Here is a 12,238-nt window from a genome sequence, read left to right as displayed (position 1 = left end):
AGATGGAAGAGCAGAGTCCAACAGGTGAATTGCTACTGTTGTACCTCTGTTTTTATCCATAGCTTTAGATTTATTTTAGGATATAACCTTTAGAAGCCACTGGCTTTTTATGGGCATTTTAGTCATTCCAAATAAAGGGGTTTTATTGGCTGGGGTGACATCACGTGACTACTGAATTGCCCTTCTGACAGCAGTAATGTGCACAAATCCTTAGTTTTGCTGTTATATTTTCGATGACTGTAAACATTTCTGTTTGACCTTAGACTTTAGTGAGTAGGAATAGTGAGTAGGAATAATAGCATTATGCTAAGGTTTATATTTAATCACTGTAAGGTTGCAGAAAAAAAGCTTGGACACAATGGTGGCATATTTCTGGATATAATAAAAAGCGGGTTGGAAAAATGTCTCTCTATTCCTAAAGTTAAGAGGGGTTTCCCTGCTTCAAAGAAAACTAGTGAAATTGTCAGGAAGTCCAAAACTAACAAGTCTGTCACGGTTGTGTCCAAAAAACCTTTTACTGTTCCTAACACTAACAATCTAACATAACTGTGCAAGGATGGTCTTTTCTTAAAGTAGAAAGTGTTCTTTGTGCTCTCAAACAACAGAAATGTTCCCAATCTCGCTGGTAAATAGCGTGATGTAGTATTCCTTATCAGTTTTAAAAAGGATTCCCTCTAGTAGCTAATATAAATACAGACGGGTGTGTCCACGCACCGCTAAATAGATTTATGGGATTCAACTGAATAAAAACTGGATGAATCACAAATCCTCGATATCCCACCAACCAAACCCTTTTCCAGTGTTCCCGCCTGTCAATTTCTATTGCTTTGAATTCACAACCCCTATCCTTTTTCGCTGGCCCGTAGCGTTTCAGCCCCATGCCTCCCTACAGTCGCTATGCTTAATGGGGGCTCTGCTCACCATGCCCCCGACCTCAGACCCAGCGCGAACAATTCCACCTGCTTGCATTTCCCCTACCACACACCCCTACACCCACTCAATGCCCCCCACTGCTCCTCCCCCAATCTCCTTACCTGCTCTTCTGCAGTGCTCCCTGCAGCGAACACTGGATAAAGTATTAGTAGGCTATGCATTCGCTCATCCAGTATTTTGTCCTGGCCAAGAGGTTGCCTGGGGATTCAGTTACCCATATTGGGTGAAGATGGGTTTGACAAGGGCATCTTCGCCAAATATGGGTAGAACCCTCTAAATATTACCATGAGACATGGCATGTGCTATTAGTATGGAACAGTATGTAGCTACTGTGTTACTGTACATAATGGCCAGCTAAGTATTTGTACACATGTGAATAACAACATACAATCGCAGGTGGACTTGTGAGTGAGCTTCATGGTTCTTGCAGTTAGTGTCAAGCTGGAGACTTTATTAGCATTCCAGGAATTGGTGCTAGCTTTCATTGAAAGCATAATTCAATATTGACTACTGCTGGTACAACACATACTTGATTGTTGATGTTGCTGTATTGTTTTACATTTAGATGCAATGGAGAGACAGCATTTCCGAAGTGTGCATAACTGTGTATATTTTGCTGTACAAGTCCTGGAGCGTCAGTTTCCGTGAGTGAAGATTTTTATTTTTTATATAAGCATCAACTAACAAAGTGGATCAAATGAATGTACTGTAACGATGTCCCCTGCCTCCCCATTGCCTGCATTTCTGTCGGTGGGTGAGGTGGCTGAGTGGGCCAAAGTCCCAACACTTGCTACAAGAAGTGGGGCCTGGGAGCAGTATGCATAGTCCCCTAAATAACCTCTCACTCCTCACAGGGATGGCTCGGCAGGCGACTGTTACATTGTCAACATTGCTTATAATGTTCATATGAAATCCCCCTTCCAAATTACTACAAAAGAGTCTGCATGCCCTTTAAACTTAACGATTGCTGCAAATGCCAAGAGAGAAAAGTCTCCTGATACAGACTGCTTACACACAAGGCTTACCATTACTGTGGCACGTGGACAAGAAAGTGTGTACAGAGGGACCCAGAGAAGCACTGGTTTCGTCCGTGGGGGTTTGGCGGCTCTGCTTCACTGCACATTTGTAGTTCGTTCCAAACAAAGATGGCAGACCTGCCCTCTGAAGATTTGTCTTATGACTGGGGCAAGAAATGTATAATTCAAATGGAAATCTATTTTTATCCTTCCAATCCCTGAAAAGCAACAAATGTTTGCGGTCTTCTTTTGGGAATCACCCGGCCCATTGGGAAGGGATTCTGTACTATAAACACTTGCAAGAGGAAAGAAGTATTGTAGGGAGCTGGTTTGGTGAGCAGTGCAGAGGCGTAGAGAGTGGTAAGTGCAAAAGGAGGGGGGGGAAGTGTGAACTAGAGGAGGGGAGAGGTGGACTTCGAGCAGTAGGAAGGGAGAGAACAGAGGTTGGAGGAGGTAAAAACCAAAGAGAAGGTGAGGATACTAGGTTGAAGGAAGTGAACATCAAGGAGGAGAGCAGAAAAGAAGTTGTTGGGGGAGTTGAAGACCAACAAGGGGTTTAGAGAGCAGAGGTGGTGCAGGTTAAGGAAGAGGTGTGAGAGTGATGGACATCTTGAGCGAGGAAGGAGTGGGAAGTTCCCTGGAAACATAGGGACATGATGATCAAGAGAGTCCTCGCTTGCAAACTTATTGGGTTGTGGGAGGAGTAACCAGCATGTGGTGGAATGTCGAGAATAGTCGTCGTATAGCTCGAGGGACAGAGCCCATATGCAGAATCGGGTCTGTAAGGATGCATAAGGAAACTGCTACAAAGGTGGCATAGTGATTGCTATAGACCTTTATTTGAGATGATCAAAATAAAGAGATGATGGGGTTTCCCTATCTCAACTAAAGTGCTAATGGGTCCGTTGGGATGTCGTTGCAACTAAAGAGTCCACTGTCCTGTGTTAAATGTCCCTATCTCTGTCACTTACGCGTATAACTAAACTAAAGTTGATGGCACAATTCTGTTTGCAAGTCCCTCACCAGGGGGTGATGACTCACTTCCCCTGAATCGCTGGTTTGATCCCCTTTGTAAACTCAATTACCAGGAGAATGACTCACGTAAAAAACTCATGGTGGCAAGAGTAAAGACAGACACAAGTGATCACAGTTGAAGGGTTTTGAATAAACTGTATGAATGGATGAGAAAAACACCTAATCCAAACCTAAAGCTAAGATGGGAGCAAGCCACAACCATCAAATAATAATAAGGCAGCCCTTGTGGCGTCTTGTGAAATTAAAAGGGCCTATACTAAAAAATCTAATGCCAATCCTTACCACTATGTTACAAAAGAGTGGGATAATATTCACCAGAAAATAAGGGTTGACAAAATAAGTCAGGATGGTATGGCTGGGTCTCCCTTCCCCAAGTTTTAAGCACGGGACAAGGCGGGTGTCATGACCCCTGCCCCTGGCCTTGGCAGTCAGGCCATCTGGGCTGCACGACGGTCTTCCATCATGGCCTCAAGGGCCCCATCATGTCCCCCAAGACTCTCGTGGAGTCAGTCCTGGCGCCTTTGGTCAAAGAACTGGAACTCACAATAGCATTTACACAACATGGATGCCCCCACATGGCTCAGTTCCAGAACTGAGCCATGCGGTCTAGCATTTTAGGTGTGGTCAGGCCTGGGGGCACCTGGGATACCTGCAGGTTATATAAGCCACGCCCAAGCTGGAGAACATGCTTTGCATTACTCTGCTGGTCGCAGCGTGACATTCACCATGGTATTTTGGAATCTTCCTCAGCATTCCGGGCCCGACTACCTGCAAGAACAAGAACACTGTTGGTATTCGCTTACCTGCTAGTGAGCCCCGCTTCTGTCCTCCGCTCCAGAATCCCGAACATCCAGCATCTCAGCGAACGCTCGCTCTATCTTGGAAGCCGCAACCTGGGAAGAAGGAGAACAGAGAAGCAGCATTAGTAAGCGTTTATTCTTCAACATTGAAAAACAAGCAAAAGGTGCATGCTTACCTGAATTTGACTTGCTTTTGGTCCACGTCCATTCCGGGCCATTCAACGACCTGCAAGAAGAAGGAAAAGGCCGATAAACCAGCAGAAGTGCTAGAAGGTGTTTCGCGCAACCCTTTACTCACCGCTCTCCATCTTCTCGACAACATACAGTCCGGAACATCACGGCGGCCTGCAAGAAAGGGACAACAAACAGGTTAGCACAAGAAAGGCACATAGCGCTGCGCTCCGCGCTTTCACTTACCATCTCGTGCACAGCTCCAGGCAGCACAGCATCACCAGAACTCCTCCCGCACCTAAGGAATAAGGAAAGACATTAATGGGGGCAATTGCAAATAAAGGACAAACGGCCAAAACAGCAGACTTACCTGATGAACGAAGTCGCAGCCGGTCTGGACTCTGAGGGGCCCGCGCCAGTAAAGCAACTAGGGTGCGACGCGCCCCTCCACAACACACCCCTGCACAGAACAGCAGGACGGAAAGCACACCGTACCAAAAAGCAAGGTGAGGAGAGCACTAAGGGGTCGTTGGGTCCACAAGGGAGGTGGGCTCCGGGCTGGAAGAGACAATAAAGCTAAACCCAAACTCCTGTGTTTTCAGACCTGGTTCTCAGCCGAACAAGAGTCCAAGGGAGTGGGTCCAAGGTCGGAAGCAGTCCAGCCAGACTGGGTGGCGTCCCCGTGGATACCAGGTGAGCGTTACAGCGGGACTTCTGAGAACAGCACACTCCTGAGCCTTTCCTTCACGAGGTTCACACTTCCATTCAAGGATACCAGGACCATCAGGGGACCATCAGGGGCCAAGTCTCTTTTCTGCAAAGTCTCTTGCCTTAGAAGGCCTGCTGGATCAAAACAACAAACAAACAAAAGTTCCTTCAGTGATCTTGCAAATTGGATGATAGCTCTTTGCCATTAGGATCTCCCTCTGCCGGGCTCGGATCCTTCTTGCAACATGGGCTTCCCTCTGTCGGGTTCACTATGGCCTTTCACTCTGTATATCAATACTATCGCAATTACCTCTCGTAGCTTTTCCCTTGGCATCCCTCGTCGGGTTTACATAGCCATCTTTTACCGCAGTTCATGAATTGCTAACACAGTTCATGATTTGCTTCATCTTATCCGAAAGCAGTGTTTCCCTTCCCCTAGCTTTCTCTCGGAAATGGGTCAGAGACTTTCGATTGTACAAGGGATTTGACGTGACCCTTGTAGGACCACTCTGATACCTCACGGCATCCCTCACTAGGGCCTTCTAGGATTTGCAGTTTCAACACTGAAACAAAAGGGGCCAGCGAGAGTCCTTCGAATGAGAACTCCTGCAGTGCCCGACCACTCTGCAGCTGGCCCTTCGCTGGGTTTTCCCAAAAGTTCAGATATAAACAAGTTCTGTGTTCACAAGTTTCTGTTGCCGATTGCAACCTTTGGCTCAACACAGTTCGGTTTGCTATCAGCTTTCTCTAACTCACCTCATGTGCTGAACCCGTTGGCTTGTCTTGACTCTGGAGACAAGGACGGTACCACAGTAGCCAGCATGCCTCCCCACCTGTGCTATCAATGCGGAAGGCCCATGTGCACCATCTGTTCCTCCACACGTCAGCTGTAAATCCCGGTCTTGTGTTCCCTTTTTCACGGGTCTGGGTTGAAAAGGGCATGGGCACTTCCCTCCTTGTTCTTTTAGCTTTCACCGCCTTTCATCTCCGTTTCAACTGCCGTCCTGGAATAGCTGCTTCCTCGTGCAGTTGGCCTTGCTCTAAATGTATTCATGCGCTCCACTCTGCCTTTTATCCCTCTGGGAAAGAGAAGGGGCCATCAGGTGTGTGTAATTATTGGTAATTGCCTGACCCTACCTGACCCTTGTGTTGGGACATGTCAGGTAAACAACTTTGTTATTAGTTTGTTGTCTGTCACAGTGTAAGAAAGTGTTTGTGTCGGAAGGAAAAGGGGGAGGTAGATTTCCTAAGTATCCTACGGGGTAGGATGGGGAAAAGGTGTCATATGGAAGGGGCTGGTTGGTTAACTTAGAAAGGTGAACCTTGTAGGGTTTGTGAATTGAATAGGGGAGATCATGGGAATAATAGAGGGACGTGAGTATGCAAAGGTAGACCGGGATTCTGGGAGATGTAGTGTCCTAGTGCAGATGGTTTTGAGTTTCTACTGGATTTACCAGATATGGTGGGGTCCTTGGATTTGGATAAGGGAGATTCTTTGGGTAGAAAGGAGGTAGATGTGGAATAACATAAAAAGGCCTCAGGGACTTCGTCCTCCTCGCCTTTGTCCCTGGTATAATACCGCGTCTCACCTGGGGTATTTCCCTAAGCATAGCCCCGGGCTCCCCTACTGAGGTGATCCTCCCTCGTTCGTCTGCCCTTAGGGTTGGGATCTGAGAGCGCCAGCCCTTCCCTGGCCACCTGAATAAGGGATTCTTGAGGTGTACTTGGGAGAATACCCTCCAGTTTCTTACACTCCTTTCTCCTGATGTCTGGCTTTGTCTTTCCCCACAAAGCCAGGGTCAAGTACTCCTTTCCCTGGACACTTTTCACTTGGTTTCACGATTTCACAATGCCAGGGGTATGATTCCCCTCTCCAGACCTTCCTTGACTTTGTTCTCACACTCTCTCGGCTTTTACCTTCACAGTTCACAACACCAGGGAGAATGACTCCCTTCCCCTGGCCTTTCTCAGGATTTTTTATCACAGTTCACAATGCCTGGGGTAATGTCTCCCTTCCCCTGGCTTTTCTCAGGCTCTTTATCACAGTTCACAACACCATCGGGAATGTCTTCCTTCCCCTGGCCTTTCTCATATATAAACTTATTGTTGCGGGTCCCAGACCTGGGACGCGTTAGGGCTTTGGGGCTTTGTCTGGGCAGACCTGTTCACTCTTCTGCCATGTATACATGGAAGTGTTTGGTATGGAAATGATGGAAGATAAGGTGGGCCTCGTGGACTGAGGGGAGGTAAAGGAAGTGGGTGGAGGATGAGGGGTGTAGTTCCACATTCTCACGAGATGTCCACCCTGATCCACAGTGGGAGTCTCTCCCCATGAGATCCTCCCGCTGAGTACCACCCCAAGGGGGGTCTGTCGGGTAGCAGCCTCACCTCAATGGCCTCATGGGAAGGGGCTCTCACTCGGGGATAAGTGAGGACATCTCAGGATTCGTCACAGGACGCAGAGATATGAAGGTGAGCTAGCTGCAACTAGGCATATAGGGAGATTGTAGCATCTCCGTGAGGGGAGGTTGGTTAGCAAAGTTTGCTACAGCATACCTGGGAAGTTCACTATGGGACGTCTACGACTCATGATATACACCCACCCAGGACCTTTTCTCGGCCCTGGCTGCACACTTCACCGCAAAAACCCAAGACATCCTTTCCCCCCTCTTTCTCCTCCACACCCTCATTCACCAACACCTATGGAGCCTCCCTTGGCCCCTCCACCACTTCTCCTCTCTTCTCTCACTCCCGTCACACCTGATGAGGTCGCCAGACAAGTCCGGTCTATGAAGGCTTCATTCAAATAGGTGGACCTCTGCCCCGCCAAACCCATTAAGGACAACATTGACTCTCTCGCTCCAGTCTTGGCTGATCTCTGCAAGCTCTCTTTTGCCACTGCGGTTTTCCGAACTTCTCTTAAGCACTCCTTGTGCAGTTTCTACTTCAGAAACCCTCTGCTGACCCCTCAATTCCTGAAAACTACTGCCCTATCTCTATCGCCCCTTTCCTGGGGAAACTCCGGGAGAAGCTGGCTATCTCTCAGTTCACCCTCCACACTGAAACTGCTGGTTGCTTCCAGGACCATCAGTCTGGTCTTAGAACATCCAGAGGATCTGGTAAACTGCTCTTCTGAACATCCTTGAAGACCTGCTGTCCTATCTCAACACTAATACTCTCTGTCCTCTTCCTTCTTGACCTCTCCTATGCCTTTGATGCAGTAAACCACAACATCCTGATCGCACGTCTGCATGACACCCTGGGAATCGCAGGTCAGGCTCTGGCGTGGTTAACCTCCTTCCTTTCCGACCGCCCATCCCAGGTGGAACCATTTCTCTCTACTATCACTCTTTCAACCTGTGGCGTTCCCCAGGGTTCTAACCTATCCCCCTGGTTCTTCAATGTCTGCATGGCTGCCCTTGCTCGTGTGATTGACACCTTCATCTCGAACTTCCAGTGTTATGCAGCTGACCCACAACTCTCCTTCAGGCTACCCTCAGCCACCTCCTCTACCTCGCTGATATCTGACTGTCCCCAATTCAGTCATGGTGTGCTGCAAACAGCCTCTGCCTCAAAACCAGTAATACTGAGATCGTCCGCATTGGGACTACTGCTCCCGCTTTCCCACTCTCACTCTGGCTGGCCTCCCTTGGCCCTGCGCTCAAACCCACCTGCGATGCAAAAAACTGTGTCCTCTTCGACTCCACTCTCTCCTCCACTCACATTTCAGGCATATATAAAAAGTCCAACTACTAGCTACACCTCCTCAGAGGTACACTTCCTTTTATCACCTTCCCCCCGCGGCTCCCTGTCTCCAGAGCACTGGTTCTCTCAAGGCTGGACTACTGCAACATCCTTTTTCTCAACCATCCTACCTCTGCTCTGCGCCCTCTGCAACTCATTCAGAACAGAACCGCGAGACTTATCCTTGGCCTCAAGACCAGGGACTGCATCTCTCCGGTGCTGAAATCCCTCCACTGGCTCCCTGTGGCTGCAAAGATCAAGTTGAAGACCCTCTGTATTGTCCACAAGGCTTTGTGGTGCCTGGGACCTACCTATCTGCAACATTGCCTACCCAAATACTGTCCTTCCCAAGCACTTCGCTCATCCAGGGACGTCATTTGGGGGTCGCCAGAGGTCGCAAGAGCGACCGCTGACGATTGGCCAGCGACCTCTGTCAATCTCTTGCGACCTCTGGCATCCGTCCAATCAGAGGAGGGGGCGTGGCCACAGGGATCTTCATTCCGTGCTGTGTGTTGCTTGTCCTCCATTTTGGCGTGGTTTCTGTTTTAAAAGATGTGCGCGGCGTGCTCCTGAGCTCCTCCCGAGTCCTGTGCCGAAGGCCCAGTGAGTACAGTCTCAGGTCGGGGTGGGCTGGCTGTGTGTGAGTCGGGGCGGGTGGGTGCCTGGGGATTTGTTGCTGCGGCGTGTGTCTGTGCACAGCCCTCGCCTGCGGCCACGGCGCCGCCGCTGCAGGCCCAGGCTGACTGAGGTCGGGTGTGTGGGTCGGGTGTGTGTGCTTCGCACACGGGGCATCAGCGCAATGCAAAACACATTCTCTCATTCTCCATATGATCTTGGTACTGAATCTTCGCTCCACGCTTCCTATGATCGATGTTTACTTTATGCCAAATGATGACTGCACTATTTCTACTGTTACTCTCACTATCCATGTAATCTCTTTTCTCCTTGTAATACTATTTTGGCAGTTGAGATACAGTGCGCCAAAATGATTTGGCCAGGATCACACAGTTTGCTTAATGGTGAAATGGGAACTAGATGGGAATTTAAAGCAGGCTGCAAATTAGACTCTAAATCAAAAAGCTTCACATATGTAATTGTTAGAAAATGTGAAGTTTCACAAAATCACTCGTGTTTGTCAAATAAACACACCTCATTAAAATAAGGGACACTGTTTCAGAATGTTGTTTTTTCTAACTCATGTTAATTGTCTTGAGAAAAGGCACAGGTGTATGAAGCTAATGTGAGCTTTGTGTGGGGTTTTAGAAACACATACATCTATGTACCAAGACATTATGGGTGTTATATAACTTATGAGAGCGTTCTTGGAAACTAAAAACACTTCAATGATTCGCTCATTATAAAGAACACGCTCTGGTGATAATAAGGAGCAAGTAAGTGTCTGAGGCCCCAATGGACTGTATTCGACTATCTGGGGCATTGGCGACTGGCAATCTCTCTATGCCATGCCTCCTTTCATCGGGGGTCTGGTGGTGAGCAACAAGCTGTCAGGGTCCCATGAGCAGTGTGTGCTTATTACACTCCAATAAATGAACATGTGGCCCTGTTGAGGCTTGATGGTCTAAGCTAGAATTTCAACCTGCACCCTCAACGGGTGGACTGGCAGACATCAAGAGTCTCTTTGTGTGCAACGACAGAACGTGTCCCTGTCTGTGCGTGCTGATGCCTAAGAAGTATCCCTTGCTAGGAGTACCCATTGAGTGAACTGGTTTTCAAGTACCCCTATTTGCAATGTGTGTCCTTCATTTCATTTCACTAACTGAGATATATCGATCATGTTATCCGAATTAACTACTGAGTAAAGCATAAGGGTAATTCCAAAATTATACCGCAAATGCCATAATGGTACACGTACGTTTTTTACAGCTACAAACTGTTCTTGCACTGAAATTCTTCAGTTTTACAAGCAGAACCGAGACGACCGTGGGGATTTTTGTTCATACACTTCCCATGGCAACATGGACCTTGACACACTGCTACATATGATGATCCATTCGTGTATGAAATGTCACAATATAGTGATATCGTAACCATATTTTTCTTAGTGTACTGAGTGATAATGCTTTATGATGCCACTTGTAACGCGGGGGCGTGGTCAAGTGACATCACTCGGTGTGATGTCACACGGGGGCGTGGTCAAATGACATCACTTCCTGTGATGTCACTCTTTGGGGCGTGTCATTGTGATGTCACTTCCGCTACCCCTGGCATTTTGGTGAAATGACGTCCCTGCGCTCATCCACCTCCAACTTTCTCTGAGTGAGCCGGTTCTCTAAGCAGAGATTTGGAGGGAGATCTTTATCCTCTGCAGGGGCCTCCCTCTGGAAAAGCCTCCCTGCCGCACTCCGTTTTGAGCCTGATCTCCTTAATTTCCAGAAACTCCTTAAGACATTCATCTTCTCCTCTTCCTTCTCTCTATCCCTCTCTCCCTCTTTTTTCCGTGCAGCCTGCTGACTGGCTACCTGTTGTACCTCAGAGTCTCACCGGTCCCTGGCACCCTCGCCAGTCCCCTCGCACTTGCCTCCAGGCCTTGCACTTGCCTCATCGTTACTGCACTTGGTCAATGACCCTTGAGAGTGGCATCTCTCAGCACTTACCCCAGCTTCTGACTGACTGGGTGCATTTGATCCTCCCGCTTACCCCCCCGTGCATCCCTGCACTTGTCCCCCCCCCGCATGCACCTGTCTGCGCACTTGCACGATCTGAATGCACCATGCCGTGAAGATCATCGTTCTGTTCCTTGCATGGTGGCGCCTCAATGCACTTGGAAAAACTACAGAATCGTAGTCTGGCCTATTTGCTTTTATCTACACCCTTAATTGTATTATATGCACTTGTTCCATGCACCCACTCTGCCCGTGCAGACCTGTATCGTTCAGAAATGGGCTCTGAATGATAGTTGTTTTTTTCCCTTTGTTCCCTCCCTCCTTGAGCGTTTTGAACCACTTGCTTTGTGTATAGGCGCTTTATAAATGAACAATACCATACCATGAGAAGCACTGCCCTACCCTTGTCCTCCCAGGAAAGGACCCATGTGCCATCAGTGCAGACATCGGCTAATGGAGTGACAATAGGGAACAGCCCGTAGAGACTTTAGTAATCTTTTTAAAGTAAAAATGTTTTGCCATCAAATATCCCAAATATAGCCCTCTATAAACACTACCAGCTATATGTTTTTCTTTTTATGGAAATAACTTTACATGTTATTATTTTATCTTGGCAGAATCCTTTCCCATTTAGACAAAGGCACTTTGAAGCTGCTTGCAGAAAATGAACGGATCTCAACCTTTTCACCTGGTTTACAAGAGAGACTTGTAAAAGCTCACGAAAACAGTATTGCTAAGGTAAGGCATAGTGTTTTATTTTTGATTTTAAACCTATTTTTCAAACCAGTTCATTGGGACACAGGTATGGCCACTCAAACGCTTTGATGAGGTTATCTGGCAGGGCCAGATCAATTAAGTCCTACCCAATTTAGTAAATCTGCATGTAATGCAGTCCTTGTAGGAGTCTTCTGGTCCTTTGTTCAGGACCCAGAAGATGCCACAGCAGACGTGGAAGAATTCTTCAAGGGAGATGGGGGCGGGGCAGTAACAACAATACAAGATAACACTTAATTTCTGTTAGTTCTTGCAGACCCTCTACTGGTATAGGGTACTGGGAAGCCAAACCTAGTCAAACCTGCAGGGGTTTGATTGAAAAGTCTTTACCTTTGTCTCTTAGTAACGCAGTATTGCTGAGACTTAGGAGATCATGGGTTTGGTGCAAATACAATGAACAAATGCATGAGCATGCCATTCATTAGAATGTCCA

At 47.8% G+C, this 12,238-nt stretch overlaps 1 protein-coding gene across 2 annotated transcripts in view; it reads left to right on the top strand.

Annotated features, from left to right (window-relative positions):
- The window catches only part of CDAN1 (codanin 1), a 563,981-nt gene that overhangs the window by 187,873 nt on the left and 363,870 nt on the right, over nt 1–12,238 (top strand). For both annotated transcript variants that reach the window (XM_069638655.1, XM_069638654.1), the window contains exons 6-7: nt 1,499–1,577; nt 11,649–11,769. In XM_069638655.1, coding sequence (XP_069494756.1) covers nt 1,499–1,577; nt 11,649–11,769 — 200 coding nt within the window. The remainder of the gene's footprint in view (nt 1–1,498; nt 1,578–11,648; nt 11,770–12,238) is intronic.

This window comes from Ambystoma mexicanum, chromosome 14 (assembly GCF_040938575.1).
Source record: "Ambystoma mexicanum isolate Mex_15411 chromosome 14, UKY_AmexF1_1, whole genome shotgun sequence".
NCBI lineage: Eukaryota > Metazoa > Chordata > Amphibia > Caudata > Ambystomatidae > Ambystoma > Ambystoma mexicanum.
Note: the sequence above shows the minus strand (reverse complement) of the source record. Positions and strands in the feature narration are given on the sequence as shown.